Below are 21,169 nucleotides of genomic sequence, written 5' to 3'. Positions count from 1 at the left end.
TAAGGGCCAGGCCCCCCCCAACACTACAAAACCCAAAAGCCTGTACTGCACGAGGAGAGGCGGGTATTTCTTCCCCTTGCCCCCAAAACAACCAGCTTCCTCCTCCTCTTCCTTCATATGAGACTTCTCTGGCTGGGTAGCATCATTCCCAAGTGCTGTGGGGACCCGCCTGCAGAGCCCACTCTGCCTGAGCACCTTAAATCACAGATTTGCTCAAGCATCCTTTTACTTGTGCTCAGCCACCCCTGTGAACAAGCCTCTGGGGTGAAAAGAAGTCTCTCAAGCTGAACACAAGAAGTTTCTCCCCAGAAGCAAGGCACAGCAGTAGGGATGCAGTCTCTGCCATATTGTAGTCAGGCAAATTTGTCTCTAAAGGTGCAGACTGGAATAAACCCATTGCTCTTCCCTTGTGCTGAGAGTACCTTTGGGTGTACTGTGGAGTGGGCCACGTTCATTATTTTTTGAAGTAGACGTGTTCCACTTTTTCTCTGTCTCAAGCCCATCTTCCTCACTGTCCGATGAATGGGAGGACGCATACGAGCTGCTGTGTTCATCGAGGGACAGTTCGCTGTCGGAGTCTGAATCGTGCTCTACGAATGCAGAAAGGAGAAACACAGAGATGAGTGCGGAGAGCTGAACAAATCTAGCTGACAAATGCACAAGGAGAAAGAAAAGGCAAGCATATGGTACAGGCCATGCCAGGGATGAGCTCTTACATCCCTAAGTGCACACAGGATCAATTCACAAGGGCTGTGGCATCCATCTAAGTAATATGGGAAGCACAACTGCTTGGCTCAGATAGTGGGCAGGACCTTTTATGTGCATGGGAGGTGCAGAATAGAATGGGAGCACTTTCTGATATGCAGAACAGTAACTCTGTAGGATCTCAATCAACACAACAGACAGGCAAACCAAGGTACCTTGAAATATCAAGAACTGCAAATGCACTTAAATAAATAAAAAACTGCTACAAGGCAACAAAATTTAACATCAAGACCCAAATGAAAGGAAATCAGCCAACAGACACTTCTCATTTTCTTGTACAAAACACATTGCAGTAAAGGAGGATATTGCCTCAAGGTTTCAAACGTTAAAAGATCTCCAATTAAAATCAAGAGCAACAGCACATAATTTGTGAGAAAGAAAGGGGACGCCAGAAACTGTCAACAGCTGTGACAGCTGTCAGATTAAAACTGAACCATCACAAGAAGCAGATACAAGATATTTCTATTCCAGGATTCCCTTGTAAGGCAGCCACTGCATAGCTCACTATGCCAAGAGCGAAACGAGAATGAGACACACAAGGTCAGATTAACTATTCTTCCTATTACAGAAGCCTTTGCAAAAAGTGCTGAGAAGGACAAGGTGCACAACTGGGTCAAAGCACTTAGAAATTCTTACCATTGGATTTTGACGGATTCCTATGGAAAATAGAGGAATCTGCTTCAGTCTGACCAGCCCTTGCTTGACTTGAAGATCCACTGAGCTTATGAGCAGCCTCATCCCTTTGAGAATAAAAACAGAGGACAACTTCCTTTAGACACTTTAATGATCTTAACAACAGGGCAGACATGCAGATGAGATTCCTCCAGCCAAATGCAGACAGCTGCAGTGGATGCTAGCCAGCCTCTGCTTGATTGTCAATGATGTGGTCACTTTTACACCAAGACACCGGATATCCTAATGTAGCTGTCCACCTTTGGCCACATGAATTACACTCTGAGAAAGCCCGAAGTTAATAAGCTAAATTGAACTCCTTGACACTTGTCTGAATTTTAACAGGCAAGCAGCGTGGCCCATATTGTTAACATCATAGCTGTGTTAACCACTGCACTGTTGGAACTCCCCACCGAAGATGCATGCAAAAGAAAATGAGAGCCACATAAACCAGAATGGTTAAGACATAAACCAAGCAGCATTTGGACCACAACATTTATGTTTTCCACAAGAGCAATGAAAAGGGAAAGGCAAGCACCTGAAAGCCATGCACCTGCCACCTGATTACCTGAGAATATAAGCAAGGTAGCTATTGTGGCTCTTGGCTGACCTGACGGTGCTTTCTAGGGAGACAGTGGATTCCCCAATGGTTGTGCGATACATATTTGGCTCTTCTATATATGTGTTGTTGCAGTTCAGAGAGCGCTGAAGGGAAAAAAAAAGACACAAAGCAATAGTGAATGATCCTACCAAAAGCCCGTATTACCCATGAATGTAAGATTTGAAGGAACCAAGTGGGTTTTGACAATGAAAAGAATTCTTTACTCTCCAAAGTTCTAATTAAAATAGTAGTCAAAGTTTCTGAGAGAGGCCATCGGTAATCTTTGTACAAGTGACTGAAAGGAGTCGGACAATTCACTTCATCAAGTCATCACCTGTAAGTTCACTTTAGGTAATGTCTACCAGCAAAAAGATGTTTTTTCCCAGTGTTTTTTCCTTACAGTTAATAATGTAGCTCTTGTTGCAGTGGAATCGTCTGGAAGAGGTTTCTTCCCCGTTAAAGTGTTCTTCAAGTGCTTCCTGACTTCTTTGTCAAATACGCAGTGGAAGAAGAAAATGAACAGCCCCTGGATCATTTTAGACAGAAGAAGAAGAAATGTAATTGATCCATTACTACCAAACTGCAAATACAGATATTGGAGAACAGCCATTCTGAAACAACCCCTGAATTCTAGTTTGTAGTCCATGATTTCAATAGCAGCAACTGTTTTCTGTTTTTTGACTGAAATGGTGTTGACTGATCTCCTAGGACTTCTTCATAACTGGCTTCCAAGTTCAAATGTGCATAAGGCCTGGGAAAACATACAAAATGATGTGTCCCTCCAGGATTTACAGAGCTGAGCTTGTGGTAAGTGCCACATTCTCTCATCATTTGGGAAGAAACTGTCTTCTCCAAATATCCAACGGGGACCTCTGTGTCCCACCCACTGGAAGACATTGAAGGGAGTTTCAGGGTTGTACTTGTACCAAGATTTTAGAGCTTTTACATGGACAGTGAGACAAAATCAATAGCAGCACATAAAAAACATCATAGCCTTTAGTGAAAACCTCTGGAAATGGGGAACTTCTGTGGTAGGTGTCCTTAATACTGTTGCTAAAAGAACTTCAGAAAGCCGTCTGAGATGTGGAGAGATATTGTGGGCAGAGAGGTCCCAACTGTTGCCCCATAAGTTCCTTGGTTCAGCCATACCTCCTGGTGGGAATACCATTAAAATTCCCAGGGCTGGGCAGTTGCTGGCTTCCAGAAACACACATTAACAGCTTTGCTGGGGGCAGGGGGCACGCACGTGCATGCCTTCAGATGTATTTGCTCCGAGGGAATTCATGCAGCTGCCAAATTATTATCAATTTTGGTTGGAAATGTAGTATATAGAAGCCAATCACTCGTGAAGTTGCAGCTGTACCAACATCACAAGATGATTTCAGACAAAGCAATTGAGTTAAAGTAACTTTCAACTTCAAGCTCACTTTCTAAACATTCAGTCAAATGCGATCTTAGCTGGCATTAGCACTTTGGGATTATTCATTAATAAAACTCACATAAATGTCTCTTTAAAAATACAAGTTCAAAGAAGACATTGACGTGAAACGCCACATACCACTGTGCCTCTCTGGGCAAGTCTGGAGAATTCCAGCTACTGGCTTCCCTCCCTCTCATCAGGTTTATATTTCATTTAATATAAATTAAATTGACTTGTGGAAGCCTGGTTTTACAGCCTGAGGAGGTGTAGTTATTTCAGAGCACACCAGTTACAGTGGCGAAATAACCTTGCTCCGGGCTGGCCTATCTGGTGTGCTTCCAGGGCATGGACACGCATCTCTGGAGAAGACCCACCAGACTTCTCCTTGGCTGCAATTTGTGGCTGTTATGCTGCAGCTGACAAGAGTGTCCTGCTAGTAGTAGCTTGTCTTAATACTGCAGGCAGTTGCCATAACAGTTACTGCCATCCTTGGTCACATTCAAATCATGACCAACATGAAGCTTCATGACCATTTCCATGCCAGGTCTCCTACAAACAACTATTTTCTGCATCTTTAATCAACAAGTGTGTACACTAGGACAAGTAACCCGTAAAATCCTAATGCAATGAGTTGTATTTGAAAACCATTTTTGACTTATTTCCTTGAACAGTAACTCAATTTGTGAAAGCCTTGAACTCGAAGCCATTCATTCTCAGAGTGAAATAAAACAGTCTCTTGTTTGTGACAGCAACTGAACAACTGCTAACAGTGAGTACACAGAAGACAGTAAGCAAGATTTTGCCTCTAAAAAGATAGAAGTACAATTGTCTACTGTTACTTATCTTTCTGCCACAAGTTGTAATAGTGGAGCACTTCAGAATGACTAAAAGTGGGAGATGTTATTACTCAAAGTTATGGTTTTGGTAAAAAGAACCTTCTCCTTGAGAAAAGAGAGCAGTAATTGTATTAACACCTCTGTTCTTCTAAGTCAGCTCATGTTTAGCAGGTGTTTGGAGGTCTGAGTGCAGCAGCATGATCACCAAGGTCTGCCATGGACAAGACACCATCCAACTTACCTGCAGGCAGCTGAAAATGGCAAAGAGATAGTGAAACATCATGACATCGCTGTTCACCGCCATCAGCCCCAGCAGCCACGTGGCACTGATGAGTAGCAAGAGCAGGAACGCTGTTCGCAGCCCAGAGCTGTAAAGCAAACACAAGACATTGGCAGCGTGACAAGACACAAGAGAATAGCCCAACTTCCCTGCACAGGTGGTGTCACATGCCCAACAATTCGGCAACTGGAAAGGCCCTTTGGGAAAATCAGGGCAGTGTTCCCTAGCTCCCCGTTCCCAACTCTCTCACTGCTCTACTCAAAGATTCAGCATATTCAGGTAAAAAAAAAGGTGATTTCTTTTCAAGTTTGTTTCCAAGGTTTTCTTCAAACAGACCAGGCTCTTTGCCAAGCCCATACTGTTCAGCCTTGTTGACTCTTAGGAAGACATCTGGGTGGTAAATGGCCACATATGTCTCATTTCTGTTTGTCAAGTTCACTCTCACATTCCTTCTCAACATTACAGCCCAAAGTTTTGGATCCAGGGCACTCAGGAGAATATTTGTTTATTTAAGAACATTATTTCCACAGGTACTTGCAAAAGATGGTCACAATTCCAGTGGCAAAAGGTTTGTGTTACAAGTAAAATACCTGCCATTAAATAGCAATTATACTCCATTTGTTTAGGGAGATTTAAAAAAGAAACTTAGAGAGATTACCCAACAGCCAGGGATGAATAAATAGCTAGAAGCAACCTCTTGAAATCTCATACAGCTACCTATTTGAAAAAAATGAAACTAGAAAAGGGTCTGTCTTGCTACAAGCTAATCATGTTTCAGTTCACAGGCAAATTCTGAGCTTTGGGCAAAACAGACATTAATGGGAACAGGCTGCCACAGCAGCAGGCTACAGCTTGCAAGACTTTCTGCTCATCCCATGGGGATTGGACCGGGGGGGCTTGCCCTCAGCATGGGAACCTCAGTGGGTCTCTGCCACGACATGGCTGGTAACCCAGGCATTCGTGAGGGGAGACCTTTCTGAGCCATGGGTGAGCATGGGGACACCCAGAATTACGTCTACCTAGGCATGCCATGGGTGGAGGTGAAGTGACAGAGTAGCAGGGTGTGTGAGGAAAGATCTGGAAGGACTGTAACAATACCATCGGGAGACCAGACCTTTCCCTCTCCCCTTCCTTCTCCTGCCTGCACTTGCTGGTGGTGCAGAGCATCATGGTGGAGGTTTAACAGAGCCTCCAAGGGAGCCCCAGGAGTAGGTGCAGCTCCAATTGCTTCTGCCAAGTATCTTTTTTATTTCCCACTCCAACACTTCCTTTTAGGCAATTCCATCCCTTTATTATTCCTGGACAGAACCTTTTTTACAGCTTTATGAACCTAAACTTACACAACTCCAGTTTTTTCAAATGAGCGTTGCCTTCGCCTGCACGATGCCTTCATTGCTAGTATGAAGATGACAGTGTTTATCTGAAAGGGAAGCAGAAATAACAGCATGGATTCTTTCTGTACATTTGTTAGCGCTCAGTTTTCAATGAAAATGCGATTTTTATCCTAAAATGGTTCATGATGCCAAGAATATTTTCCCTTCAATTTACAGGTCTTTAAGTTCCAAGATTAATCTCCTTTCAAGCCAATACAGTCAAGAACATCCTGAGAATAGATCTGGATGACACCCAGTAAGACGGCCCCATGCAAAGAGGCTTGAATTAAAGATAAAAACTCAGGATGGTTGTCCTTGTCCAGACCAGAGTCCACCCAGCCCAGAATCTTCTTTCAGCTGGGTCAAAGTGGAATATAAGAGTATAGTAACAGGGCAAGTAGTATATAGTGGTAATTGCTCTGAATACTCCTCCATGGAACAAAGCAAATGGGGAAAAATAAATAGGTTTCTGGCCACACAGCCAGTGCTTCACAAGCAATCTTCACACTGGCAAGCAGCCCCCTGACTTTCAGGAGCTCAGCTCATGCCTTATTTGTTTAAGCAAAAGAGACGAGCTCAAGTACATCAGCTTCCAATGTAAAGAATACAGTTGCTTCTCATTATGACTACTGTTTGACAAAACATAGAAGAAAAGGTAGCAGTAACGAAAAGACAGCTCCGAATGCCAACTCCACCATACTTACAACTACAACAATTATGATGGGCCCAGCAAAACTCCAGATAAGGGTGTCATGAACAGACAACCAGCAGAAATCAGGGTTCCCATAGCCTTGTGGATCCAGACCAACAGCAAGCCCTGGGTCACAAAGTGGAGAATAAGTACATCAGAAAGGTGTCACTGTCCAACAAACAAAATGACGATGGCAAAATGTGTTCAACAGGACAGTCTGAGAAGTCAAAAATCAAGGCAAATATTGAAATAAAACTTCTGTAGACCAAAATCTTTACGTTGGTCACTCCGTATCAAGAGTACTATAAATTTTGCCTGCTGGAACAAAAGTCAGCTGCACAGAAATGACAGAAAGTCCCAAATTAATTCTGTTTCAGCAGTTTTACAGTCATACTCCCACAGTGGGATGAAGCCTTGAGGGTGAGTGACATGTTGAGGAATTTCAATAAGCCTATGCAGCAGAATGACATGAATCATAACTGAGGAGATGTCAATACTACAAAAAATAAGTGCATTCTTAACTGCCCTGAGCTTGCTAAAATAGCAACAGAAACGAAGGAACCTGGGAACTCACAGGAGTTAACTGCTTGAGCTCAGGTGGGATTCATTTTGAGCTGCCATCTCAGGTACCTCACCTTGCTTTCAGTGCTGTTTGAAATGGAGCTTGCTAATGCCCTCAAGGCAATTGAGTTAAGAACACACCTTTTATTGTTTTATTTTTCAAAGCTAGGACAATTCCAAGGGAGTCTCTGAGCTCAGCTCCCACCTGCTGATTTACAGTGCTGCCTGATTTGGTGACCTACACCTCACCCATATGGCGATGGGCTGGAATTGCTGCCTTTGACCTACAAAACCACAGAATCATAGAATGATTTAGGTCGGAAAAGACCTTTAAGATCATTGAGTCCAACCATTAATCTCTAACACTGCCAAGTCCACCTCCTCCACAGGACTTGTTCTCTAGACCCTTCACCAGCTCTGTTGCCCTTCTCTGCTCCTGCACCTCAATGTCTTTCTTGTAGCGAGGGGCCCAGAACTGAACACAGAATTCGAGGTGCAGCCTCACTAGTGCCCAGTACAGGGGATGATCACTGCCCTGGCCCTGCTGGCCACACTATTGCTGATAAAGGCCAGGATTCTGTTGGCCTTCTTGGCTGCCTGGGCACAAGTTGGCTCATGTTCATCCAGCTGCTGACCAACACCCCCAGGTCCTTTTCCATCAGCAGCTTTCCAGCCACTCTTCCCCAAGCCTGTAGCACTGCGTGGGGTTGTCGTGACCCAAGTGCAGGACCTGATACTTTGCCTTGTTGAACCTCACACCATTGGCTTCAGACCATCAATCCAGCATGTCCAGATTCCCTCTGTAGAGCCTTACTACCCTCCAGCAGATCAACACTCCTGCCCAACTTGGTGCCATTCCTGGCACAGAGATCAGACTGACAGGCCTGTAGTTCCCCAGAGCCTCCTTCTGGCCCTTCTTGTGGACGGGTGTCACATTTGCTAACCTCCAGTCAACTGGGACCGCCCCAGTTAGCCAGGGCTGCTGCTGAATAATGGGAAGCACCTCAGTGAGCACTTCCACCAGCACTCTAGTTGTATGGGTCATCCCACTATGTTTCCATGATTGCATCTGTATCATAGTTTTCCTGCTGCACAGTGGCTTCCAGCACCTCCTGTCTGCCCATGCTGCATACACTGGTGAAGATGCACTTCAGTTGGGCTATTGATCCTGCCACCTTTTTGGGGGGAGAAGCTCTAATTGTTGTGTGACCATTCTCAGGTGCTTCTGTGGTTTCTAATGCAACAACTCTTGAGTCTTCCCCATCACATGGATCTCCATCCCCTACCTCCACTGAGATGGCAGAAAGAAGGACCTTGCTAACAAACCATCCCTCAAACATCAGTATGCCACCCCCATGCTTATCTCTTGTGAGCCTGGTATTATCCCCTTCTCCCTTCAAATGTTGTTTAAAGCTCTTTCAGTAAGTTAAAGTCTTTCAAACTTACTGAAAGAGCTTCAAACTACATTTTGAAAGAGTTCTAATTCCTGTGAAAGATCCTTTTTTCCCCTTTGAGCCAGGTGTACCCTGTCTGCAGAGATCTTCCTTCTTCAAGACACAGAAATTGATCCCTACAAGGCCTATGGCCAACAACATATGGCAAATGGCTGCAGCATGTTGTCCGGGCATCGGAGCAACCTATTGCGTTGAGCGTATGTCCTGACTCAAGAAAGTGGCCAAGGCTGATGGCAGTGCTGTTCTCTGGAGGAATTCATGTGCATTAATAAATGCCCTTTTGAACTGAAGCCTGTGTGCTTGGATGAAAAGACACTGAAAAAGGGAGAGGTAGCTGTGTTTCACTCTTGCTGCTTAAAGCTGGACCACAGCCAATATTCACATCTGGTACAGGCCTATGGTCTATGAAAATTAAACTGGCTATTTGGCAAAGCAGAGGATATTGGATCTGTTTTCACTGAAATGTGGAATGAGATAGGACCGGTCTCCCTCCCTGCTCCCACTGGCCCTTCTACCACCCCCTTCAGAAGTTGCCATCTAGAAAGAGTTAGTCATAAATTATTAAGGGACCATAAAGTATTTTATACAGATGCAATTCTATAGACACAGTCTGTTTCCCAGGACTTGTTTTCCCCATAAGTGGGACTTAACCTACAGTTTGACCAAACATATGGCTCTAAGGGCAACTGGCATACAGAAACATATTTTCACTCTCATAATCCTACCCTGAAGTTCTCCATAAAACAAACGGGGCAAATTGCAGTCTTTCAGGTCCATGGTTCAAATTTTACTGCGGTCAACAATATGTGAAATAACACCCCGCCCAAAGGCAGAATTAACCCAATGCAATGTCATACACAGAACTGTTCTGGCCCATGAGTGAAATGCTGCAGCCTGGCTGTCCTGAGCACACTGAGTGTGTGGGCTGTGTGACAGCTCACTGACGTTTGCAGGAGCTGGGGCTGGTCCTACGGCCAAGCATCCTGTGGGGACCAGCAGCCATCCCAGGACATGCCAAGAGCCTGCCGTGGGGAAGTGCTGCCAGAGGGGCATGTTTTGACCCTTCTGAGCTCCTGCAGGCTCAGTAGCTGCCTGTGACTCAGGTGAGTGAGGGTCAGCCTCACCGCTCCCCTGACTCAGCACCTTGCTCACTATTCACAACAGACAGCAGATTTGGAAAGTGACATTTTCTGGGGGTATTGGTTTTAGGGCTGTGTAGGAATTTGTTTTAACATGAGCACTGCAGTCTCCATGGCAAAGCAGTTACTGTACACATATGCCAACTGGTTAGTGTGTTGCCATGAAGACATGAAGAACTGGAGGGGTCCTGCTGGGTGCCAAATCTATCCCTTTGCTCCTGAGGCAAGGAAATCATAAAATCCCTTTCCTAGACAGATCAAACTACATTTTAAAATAAGCCAGCTTAAAGCAAATTTAAAATGTTCCACTATCACTCTCCATGAAGAAATATTCCAGATCCACACTCTTTTGGATGGCCTTCTCCAACTCCTATCCTACTTTTATTCATGGCATTTTGCTTTTCTGTGCTGTGATTAGATGTAGTGGTTCTCTGTTGGAGTGTTCCCTATGTAAACATTTTACTAAGCTTCTTCCCCCCTCCAAAGGTCAAGGTTCCCTTCAGCAAGTAGCCGGTCCCAGCACAGATGCCTTAGGATCACTATGTCCCAGCTTGAAACGAGTGTCAGTCTGAACATGGGAAATAGAAAAACTAAATAAACAAAACAGAGTAAAGCCACTGCTACTGTAGGCACATTTTTTTTCAGGACAGCTATGATATTGGTGAAATGGGTTAGATAGATAGTTATCTTTCAAATAAAACAAAAAAGCCCTCTGCATGTCCAAGACTAACATTCCTTCCCATACCTAGACTTTTCCCCTATTAAGAAACATACACAAGTCTTCTCTCACAAAGTAATTTAAAAGAAATTGTCTTAAAGATGCATGTTATGAAGTTGGAGCCTTTTTACTGTTTAGATATTAAAATTTATAGAAGAAGCTTATTTCAAATACGTCCAGTAACAGAGTTATCCAGAGGCAAGAAATCCCACATTGTGCTATTTATGATGAAAGAATTTTCTCTTCAGATGATTTCTAAAACCGGAAGGGCAAACTAAAGGCTTAGTTTGCTTTATTCTTGTTTACAAAATCCTCTGACTTGCTCAGTAATAGGGATCTGACTTTTCATTTAAATGAACTGCAAATTCAATAGATTCAGAGATTACAGGAGACAACATGGGACTGTAACTCACAGTCTTAAAAGTGCAAAATAGTTCCACGCCACAGATAGATAACAATACATAAGTAGAAAAATGTCAAAATGGTGCACTTGTAAGATTTAGATTGCATAATACTGCTGTTGGGAAGGTCTGAATTAATTTAAAATTCAGGAGAGAAACTAAACATGAAACACAAAATCCTTCTGACAAAATTCTTTTAAACAGTTGTGTTCTGAAATGCAAATTGGTTATTGCTATTTAATGATGATACTTCTCTTCTGCCAGAAATTATGCTGCCAATTACATGATTTCACTTAAATGTTTCTGAATATACTGCAGTAGTCCTGTGTGTCCTGATAAAAGTTACACGGGTCTGAAACGTCTTAGAAGTTCAAAGATCATTTCCATTTAAAATGTCAGGGATACGTCTATAATGGCAGAGGCTTCTGGATTGTGCCTTCCACTGTGTTCTGGATAAATTAATAGAAGTAGAAATTATCTATGCATGAGGTGACACAGAAAAACTTAACCAGTTCTCCAGATAGAAAACTGACCTCTACTAACCTATGCTGTGTTTCAGTCTTATATTTTCTTAAGCCACACAGAAAAAACCCCATATATTTTTAAGTCTAACTTGTTCCATAATATTTTGCCAAGTGTGATAGTTATTTGTATGACCTGAGAGACATCTAAACCTCTGCCACTACTGACAGTATGTTGTTATCTGTAAAAATAAAAGTAATTGGATAAAAGTTAACTGTCTGCCTATGATCTGGTTTCCCATATGGCAACAGATATATGCTGAAATAGTTGAACCAAAAACCACACCAACTGTTCTGTGAAGCGCACTTCCCAAGGAGCTGTCTGCCTGAATTAACAAAGCTCCATGTGCTGCACTGGAAATGTCTGATTGCAAAAATAAGAATGGTGAGCGTGGAGATGGATGTGCTCCTGTGGATCACTTTGGAACAGTTTAAAAGATTACTGGCTCCAGCTTTTCATTACTTTTCCTTAACTGTAAGTTATTGCCTTTGTATCTGAAATGAAGTAAAAAGCTGCTTGAGTATTCCCAGCACATTTTTAAGCCAAGTAAAACAGAACTCCTGAAATTCCTTCAGGGAACATTTACAGCTTGTGGAGGGTAGGCAATGGGAATGTCCAGCGAAGGGCCGTAAATGTCCTGTGGGCAGCATTGGTTTCTGAAGCCACTGCAGCTTCCTCCCTGAGAGACCATGTGGACATATCCTGAGGTATCAGCACAGGGAAGGAAAATTTCTGAAGTCCACTGGCCAAGTTGTTAAAATGAAAATACTGTTATTCCCAAGCAATGTTATCAAGCCCTGTTTTTATCTGGGTGCGATTATGTTTATATTATTGTAAAACTATCAGTATCACTTCAACTGGGGCAGCAGACATTTGGTACACAAATCTGCCAAATTCATGCTGACTTCTGCTATACATGAGTTGGTCTTGCCCTCGTTCCGGAAAACACTGAAGTGACAGCAGTAGTTGAGTGCATCCATAGGTATCCTGGATGGGGTAACTTTCCTGAATATGGCCAGTGAAGATGGCAGGGAAGGGAAGCTGTTTTGGGGTGCTTAAGAGTACCTGTTATGATGGCAGGGATGCCCCAGCCGTATGAGTGCAGAAGTGCCCCAGCCGACAACGTAGTAGAACCGCATGTGCCCGAAATTGATGTTCCTCACTTCGGTCAGCATCCGGTAGATATGGAGCTGCTCCACAAACATCCATGCAAAGGTGCTCATGTAGAAATAATGCAGGAGGATGGCAATCACGGTGCACACAAACTGCAGAAGGGAAAGTGCAGCAAGATCAGAGTTGCTCTTCTGAATCACAACCCGGTGAGTTACCGGCACCCCCGTGCAGCTAAAGGCAAGTGTAATAAAAAGGTTTAGGCAGAACAAATATACTGCCATTAATGAAGTTTTTCAGTTTCAGAAAAGCTGATAATGTTCTGAAGCCTTTATTTATTTATTTATGTATTTAAATTACGTGGCCCGTTCTGTGCCTGGTTCAACTCTACCCTATCAACCCATCATGCTTTTGGTCACTGGCCTTGCCCTCCACATTCTGTGGCTAATTTCTCTGTATTTGCTGCAAAAGTGAGGATTTTGACTATTCTGACTGAATTCCTTCTGCTTGCAGGAGGGGTAGAGCTGACAGCGCCCCTGGTTCTTTTTCTTGGTGCAGAGCAGGAGTCGGGGATGCTCCTATGGAGGCTGCAGACCCTCTGCCCTGTCTCATGTGTGAGTCTTGCCTGCCCAATGCCACTGCACTGAATTCAGCCACAGCGTGTTTAACTGCATCAGCTAAATCGGTCTCACTGCAAAGCCAACACATTGCTCCCGAGAACAGCCACCCTCAACCCTGCACTGACTCAGGGCCTCCCATTTTCACATCAAGGGCTATCCTATGGGGTTTTCTGCTACTTCATTCTTTCCAGAGAAAAAGGAAGCGTGCTATTTTGGTACAGTTTTATTTTGTTTCCAAGTAGACCATGGTTTGTGCCTGATATTAGTAGATAAAAAAGTACAAAGAAATACTCCTTATGTTTAGCAAGGTGGAGGGGAGCTGAGAAATCTCAGGTCTTCAGTTTAGGACAGCCCCTGACAAAGTCCTTCTTGCTCAGAAAAACTTCACTTCTGGGGACAGAAATCCATGAAGCTTCAGCCCAGGAAAAGTGAACATGCTGAACATGAGCAACGGATGATCTGTAGACTTTAAGCAAAGTCCTTTCTTTGAGGAATTTTCTTTTCAGTTAAACGAAATGTCTGCCTCACAGATAGGCAAAATTTTATGTGATCTTTCTGTCTAACGTTAAGACCGGAAAACCATTTTAGCCCCGTGTCTATGTCATAGGTCTGTAAAGGTCTGTTTCGTCTACAGCTCATTTTCTTGGGCCCTCTTAAAAACAAAAAATACTGAGAAGCAAAAGCATGGATGCATCCGTGGGAGTAGGTTTTGGTGATCTCTTCTGTCCCTGCAGCTCTGCCCTTCACTGATGAACCCTGAAGACCTTGTACATCTATACTTCATAAGTGTATAAGTCATTATCATTGGACTAAAATGATACAGCCAGAAGCAGATCACCACCTACTCAGCAGATCAATCTTTTACCTACTGTTGAAATCGGAGTATTTGACTAGGAAGTGGAAGCGTGGTTCCTAGGCTCTACTGGCTCAAGCAGGGGGGTTAACCCCCTTCTCATCCACTGCAGAAAACTGCCCTAAACACCAGGCTGTATGATATTCTGGGTCCAGAAATGCTCATCTCTACCCTCCTCTTGAGGCTGCACAACTTGCAGTCAGGCACAGAAGTCACGAGGACAAACAGAAAGCAGGCTAGTGGTGGCTGGGCAGTTCATCTCTTTGGCTGGAAACAAGGGGATCTGGAGCTTCCAGATCCAGGCTTGGATTTTGTTTTATCCTGCATCAGCAGAACAAAGTGGATCACTCAGCTCTGCCAGGCTGAGAGCAGCAAAAATGAAGCACGTCCTGAAACCAAAGAGACCAAAGGTCCTTAATGTGACTGGGACGAACAGCTACAGTGAGCAAACTGGTAGCTGAAGTCATCTTTGTGACTAAATGGCTATCTTGAAACCTCTGACCTCCACAGACACTTGCATTTCTCTAGTACCTGCTAAGCACCTTTCCCTCCCAACTTCACAGTTTGATGGATGAAAGCAGGAATGACCACAAGCATCTGACACCTGAATTGAAATCTCACAATTAACCTTCTCCTTTCAAAAGCAAAGCAAAGGGTTTTGCCAAGGATCTCTTGATAAACTTCAAAATGTTTTGCGTTTTGTTTTGGAACCTTCTGTTCCCATGCATCACTGACCCTGCTTTCATATTTTGGCATGACTTTTTAATGGGGTTTTTTCATGGTATAATGCTCACAAACATAAGTTTCCCTGTTCAACTTTGCTGTGCAAAGGAATAGTACAAAGACCGCCAACTTTCTGGATTCACTTACTGCATCAGCTTTATTGTAACACCAAGCATTATAGAAAATGCAGCTCACCGAATAAAAGACCTTTCTTCCCTCTATGTAAGCAGGGCTTTTTTTGCTCCTACTCCCCCATGCATATGAGTTGACTGCTGCCCTGAACATTACCTTTTTCAGGTAAGAAAAAAGAAAGAAAATAAATCACTTTCTATCAATAGTCCAAGGAAAGATTAAAACCTCTCCCAGAAATGTGACTGTTAATTTACAGAAACCCATAAAAGCCAGGCTGGGTGCCAAGCAGCACAGCGTTATTTGTGCTCCAGCATTCTTTACCTCTTTATGTTCATCAGTGCATGACTCGTTAGACAACTCTCATTCCATACAGACAGATGAATAATTGTCTCAAGCAGACGTGGCTTACAGCCCTCCTAACTTCTCAAATGGACTGGGTAGGCTGTAAGGAGTGGCTTTCTGCTGTATGAAATATGTTCTGTAACTTAAAAATCTTTCTAAATGGGTTAAAGCTTTGGGGTGTTTCATTGAGTCCTTGTAATAGTACAGCACATAATCACACCATGAGCCCCAAAGCACGGAAGTGAGAAGAAGCAAAAAGAGAACAATCTCACCAAATACAACCATCACTATTTGCAGTATTGCTGTAATGAACTGTTTTACTACTCCTACAAACCTTTACCTGGTGCTTTGTGATATTACAAAAGGGATCTGGAAATGAGAAGCCATCATCTACTGCATAATTTTTGGTAAGATTCTGCAGGGATGTGGGCTTGGCCCCCTGCTCCTCAGGATTCATGTCAGAGAACTAAGAGTATAAACTCCTTCACTCTTACTCGTGAAATGCAGTGAAAAATGAGTGGTGTGCTCAAGAAGTCATGGGAAAGGTCAAGTTACATGGAGTGCTGTGGATCAAATGGCAAGGTGAGTTCATTTGAACCAAATCATATTAAGCTTGTATATTATGAAACAAAGACAACATGGGTCACACACGATGTGCGACCATATCCCAGAGGGCAGGTCACTGCAGAAGATCTCACCATAGCAGCAGATAATGGAACAGAATTCCTGGTGCAGAGGAGTATCAGAACATGGGACTGGATGTGACACTAGTAGCTGGAAAGCATCATTTCGTTTAGCATTCACAATTTTTCAAAAGGTAAAGTGGGGAAAGAAAGCCCAGGGAAAAAAAAAAAAAAGGCAAGAGCGTAACCTGCGTCTTGGAAATTGAAGAATTTAAGCAGCTTAATTTTAGTTTTCCAAAAGAAATACTATTAAACAGAGGTTTCCTGGGAACACTATTTATAAGAGAGGTCTCTCAAATTTATGGGGAAAAGGTCTTGACAGCACTCAGTTACTGCAAGCTGAAATTAGCCAAGGTCAGGTACTTCCTAAAATGTACATTAAAGCTCAAATGGATATTAGAATCCAAGCTGACACTTTAGGCTTACCCAGCAAGTCAGGCTGCATGGTTAGGCACAGTGGTGTCACTACCATACCAGTGATGATATTCATTGAATGTAAGCATATTTTCCCATTTCTGCTGCTTGGACACTGTGGAATCATCATGTCTCTTTTTTTGGGTGTGTGTTTTCATCTCGAGATTGTACTTTCCTCTCAAAATTTAGATTAAACATGTACAGCAATGGATTTCCAGAAGACAAATGTTGTTCAGAGTGTTCAGATAATCCCTAACATAACATTTGAATACTTTTCGTATCTGTCAAGGACATACTTTTTATTTCATGTAATCCCCCATCTGTCTACAGCCTGTTTGGTACAGGCAACTGTGAAGCCTGGCAGTGCTGGAACTCTTGCCTGCTTTTCTCTTACCTGCCTGCACGGCAACCATGACTTTTGAGACTGGTGCTAGTAAGAAACAGCAGCAAGACTACATATAATGCTACACAGTTAAGATAGCAATGAAGTCCTAGTACAGAACATACACACTTCATGTGTGGCATATTGCATATTGAGCTCATTCATAGCTTGTGTTTCTTGACATGCACAATGCTTGGAGGAGCCTGAACTAAGCTTTGGCAACAGATATGATAGGCTGAAGCCAGCAGTGACTGTGGCTGGAAGGCACAAAGCAAAGTGACAGGTTTCCTACTGATTCTTGGATGTAGCAAGTTGCTCCATGCCCAGCAAGTGGCAGGTAAAGGTCACAATATGAACCCCCCACCCCCGTCCCCCTGATTTAAAGCTTGATGACAACTCTAGCAATAAACACAGAGTAACTCTTACCGGGTTTTCAGTCTGGTTGATTCCAATGAGAAATACGAGCTCAGAGAAGAACAGGGCAGCCACCAGGTTTTTGTGGATACTGTGCAAGTTGGAACGTAGTGTGCGCATCAGGACCAGCAATATGAAGGTGATCAGCAAAGCCACCAGCGAGATGGATACGGTTGTGTAGGTGACGATCTTCAGAGGAAGCACCTCTCCGTTCTGCAGAAGGAAATTGACAGGAACTTTGTCAGTTTTTCCTTTCTTTTCCTACAATCAAACCTACTACTTGGAATGCCAATGTTTTCATAACTACTGAGCCAACGTACAGATTTGCTTTAGGACCAACAGAGGTGGATGAAGCCACTTCATAAGTCACTCCACATGTTAAGCGTGTATGGGCAGCACCCAGAGGGTGCACCAAGCAGGTAAGAAGCTCCTTTCAGCAGACCGAATGGTGGGTGCTATCAGACACAGGGCAACACAGTCCTGACACACTGCAACATGAGATTGATCCACTGACAATGCTCTGAGTCATGCTCAAAGCTCGAACTCTGTATCAAACCCCTTGAAAACCAAAGCCCTCAAAAATCCTGAGCCTGACATCACTGACCTCTCGTTTTGAAATGTCCATCAGGACGGCAAAGCTGGTTATATGGTTGCACTGGCAAGCGATATGGCTCTGGTTTCTGGAAAACAGCTCACATCCTCTGGAGGACCAGGCACCTGAACCACCAACCCTGTGTGGAAAAAAGGCATTTCTGAGAGCCATCCTCTGATCTCCCTTCACCTCCCGATGCTCTCTCTCTCTCCAGGGAAGCTCTTGCTCCACAACCAGAGAGGAGTGTAAGTACCAAGACAGAAATACTCATAGCTGTCACCTGCCTGAAAGAGTATCATCAGCTTAAAAGGTTTTTGTCTGAAGTAGTTTCTGACATGACAGCTGGCTTTGCTGGCCAAACTTTGTGGGTTTAGAACAAGCTGGTTTGAGTCAAAAAGAATTTAAAGATTGCTTTTGGGTCAGTAACCACACAAGCAATATGGGGAAGTGATTGCACAGAGCAAATTGGCTGTTAAAAAAGTAAAAACCAACGAATCCACAGAGACAGACATGTGTTTGAGTCATTTCTATTTCCCTAGATCTAGACACTGCTTGTAAAGCTCCTATGTGAAATATGTTTCAGCAATATAATTTTGTTATAGTGTTCCTCTGAAAAGTACACAAGGTTTAAATCAGTGAATGATATTTCGTATCAGGAGATCTCTTGTATTAACACTGGGGAGGAGCTGCTCCCTTACAGATTCTTCCCTGTGCAGTCTTGGTTAACTCCAGTGACTTCAGAAATTATTTTGTATCAATATTAATTATTCTATTCAAAAGTTAATGAGTAATAAAAATAGTCTTGTAGTTACTGAAAGACTTTTTAATTAGACATGATAGGACGTCTTTTTAATACAGCAATAAAATATTTGTTGAGCAGTTTTAGTATCACTTTCTCTTGAAAAGCACTCACTTTTAAAAAACTTTCATTACATGCAGTTTAAGAGCTGCTTTTCAACTGTGGCTGTGTAACACATACAACAATGCCACTGAAGTTGCCAGCAAATAGCTAATAGATGAATCACTTCAGAGCTAATGAGTTATTCAAGCCCATACAATGTTTAAAAATTTATGAACAAGGACTTGCTATTCCCTCATAATTGGCAGAATCATCTGTATGTACAAGCAAATACACTACTTCACATGCAGGCAAATCAAGCAGTTTATTACTGCAAACAGATTTCTGTTGCCTCTTTGACCCCTTCAATGACATAATCTCCTGAAGCTTTTGAATAGGAGGCAAACATTTCATAGGTTAGCTTGCTCTTTTATTTCCCGCACAGGATATTGCCTTTTAATGGATTTTTCCACAGGTTTACTAGAGGTTTTGTGTTACTAAGAAACAAGTAACAGCTCTTCCTCTTACTCTAGGCAGACAGTATCATGTGCTCACTATGTACCTGGCTTTATGGTTGGAAATTGCATTATATATGTAATAGTTACAACATTGTGAAATCAAAACATGCAGAGCATGTAGTGATTCTCAACACATTTTCTTTTGTTTTATCCACTCTCAAAATATCCCCAGCAGGACTGTGCTGTTTCCACAACGCCATGAACCCAACAAAACACTTACGAGCATATACAGTTCTTAACATTTTTCACATTTTCAAGAAAAATATGTCTGTGTCTTGAACTTTACTGAATACAAGAGACCTAAGTGAGCCATTATCAGAATATTTCATCTTTTCCCTCATGCTTCCCTCCTAGAGAGTCAAATATTCCCTTCCTTAAGTTCTGCTCATGTATCACGATTTCTTCCTAACAACTGGAGGAGGTCTAAGTACCCAGAAAAGGTATTTCCTCTCTCTCAAATTCTTCACTAAACCAAATGAAAACAAACGCACAATAGCTGATGGAGTGAAAGGTAAGTTGCTTCTTATCAGTGTAACTGTCTTTGGGTTGACTTTTGATTCAAAAATTTGAGATTCAAAAATCTATAATCTTTACCCACATAATTTTATCTGCAAAACCTTAATCCTCCTTTTCACCAACATGAAAACTTGGGTTTGTAATTTTTTGCACTCGCCCTGGCTAAGGCATCAAGGGCGGGTGCCTGCTTGCCACGTACTCTGTCCAGGCACTGGAATAAAAGAGGAATTGAATCATCTCCTGGCAATCCCTCCTAAAAAGAAGGCATGGGGCAATGAGAGTTGTGACTTAGGGACTTCAGATGAGCCATCAATTCAGGCACTGGAGCTGGACTATACCTGTCCAGATATACATCTGTGGTCAAAAAGCATAAGCAAATACAAGGCAATTGTGAGATTTATTATACCTGGGTGAAAATGAACCCTGCGGAAAGACACAATGGCACTGTGCTTGCTAGAAACCACATGGTATTCCTTTGTTTGAGGAGTTACAATGATTATTTTCATTTTTCTTAGGTTGATGGGAAATGACTACATGGCTCTACTCCATTCTATTTCTATTCAGAAATCAGTTTGCCAGCTGAATGAGTAAAAAGGGTTTTCCTCCAGAATTATCTTCCTGGGCAGAACTTGTCTGCTACTAAGACAGTTGCCATGCACAGCTCTAAAGCAAATAGGAGACATACGTGATGGAGTGATTCCAGAAGACACAGATGGGTTTTGTTCTCTCCTCTGTTTCCAGCATGGCATACTCCACTATGATGGGCTTTTCCACCAGGTTGGGAGGAAGCTCCCCATCGCTGTGAATAGCTGTGCTCACTACAGGAGTGTTAATAATAGGGCGATTTGGCAATCTGCAAAAGGAGAAAAGTAGCACAGTGATCTAAACATTCAGATGCAAAGCACTGATTTGGTAGATTCTGCAAATAAAAGATTTCCAGTTGCTTCCACTCAGAAAGCAAAGTAGATGCACCATCAGCCTTCCACACAGCTGTGTTTCCAAAAGCTGCTGGCACCACTGACACAGTTATTCTCACACAGTGTGCCAGAGGAGGACAAGAGACCATACTGCAGTGACAACTGCAGCACAGATGACATTTGGTCTGTATAAAACCAGCTCTGTCTCCCTCACACACTCAGAGCAAGTGGAAGAGAGGATCTGCACAATTCACACACGGGTTTGAAGTTTACCTCAAGCTCCTTCGGTCAGGATCATAGTTTTCAGGCAGGAGGTGTCCCAGAGATCGGTATATGATGACCATGGCAACAGTACGATGTGTTGAGTCAACTGGGTGTCGCTTCTTTCTCTTTGCAAATGCACTCTCAGGGTTAAGTGCATCATCGTTCCCCTTAGAGGATGATTTTTGATTTGAAGGCTTCATTGTAGGCACTGCTATGGAATTAACACAAATATTAAATTCTTTTGACACAGCTTTGGAGCTACCACTTAAACTGGTAATTTTGCTTTGCAAAGATTCAGAGATGTTACTGCTGCCGTAACTCCAGGCGTACATGACTGAGAGTGCTTCTAATGTTATATTTGCTATTTTTAATAACATTTTAGCAAGCTTCATAGTCATACAGCTGATATCAAATAACT

General features: G+C 42.9%; 1 protein-coding gene across 1 annotated transcript in view; it reads right to left on the bottom strand.

Moving 5' to 3' along the window:
* LOC104403371 (cadherin EGF LAG seven-pass G-type receptor 1-like) overlaps nucleotides 1-21,169 on the bottom strand; it is a gene marked incomplete at its 5' end in the record, with an annotated part of 161,343 nt that overhangs the window by 2,323 nt on the left and 137,851 nt on the right. The window contains 13 exon segments of the mRNA XM_010011482.1: nucleotides 423-590; nucleotides 1,402-1,505; nucleotides 2,048-2,142; nucleotides 2,439-2,564; nucleotides 4,536-4,662; nucleotides 5,915-5,994; nucleotides 6,652-6,764; nucleotides 12,499-12,550; nucleotides 12,552-12,698; nucleotides 17,119-17,319; nucleotides 17,711-17,837; nucleotides 20,256-20,423; nucleotides 20,761-20,962. Coding sequence (XP_010009784.1) covers nucleotides 423-590; nucleotides 1,402-1,505; nucleotides 2,048-2,142; nucleotides 2,439-2,564; nucleotides 4,536-4,662; nucleotides 5,915-5,994; nucleotides 6,652-6,764; nucleotides 12,499-12,550; nucleotides 12,552-12,698; nucleotides 17,119-17,319; nucleotides 17,711-17,837; nucleotides 20,256-20,423; nucleotides 20,761-20,962 — 1,710 coding nt within the window.

The sequence above is a fragment of the Nestor notabilis genome, unplaced genomic scaffold (genome assembly GCF_000696875.1).
Source record: "Nestor notabilis isolate BGI_N333 unplaced genomic scaffold, ASM69687v1 scaffold2193, whole genome shotgun sequence".
In the NCBI taxonomy this organism is placed as follows: Eukaryota; Metazoa; Chordata; class Aves; order Psittaciformes; family Psittacidae; genus Nestor; species Nestor notabilis.
This window is presented reverse-complemented; position numbering and strand designations above follow the sequence as displayed.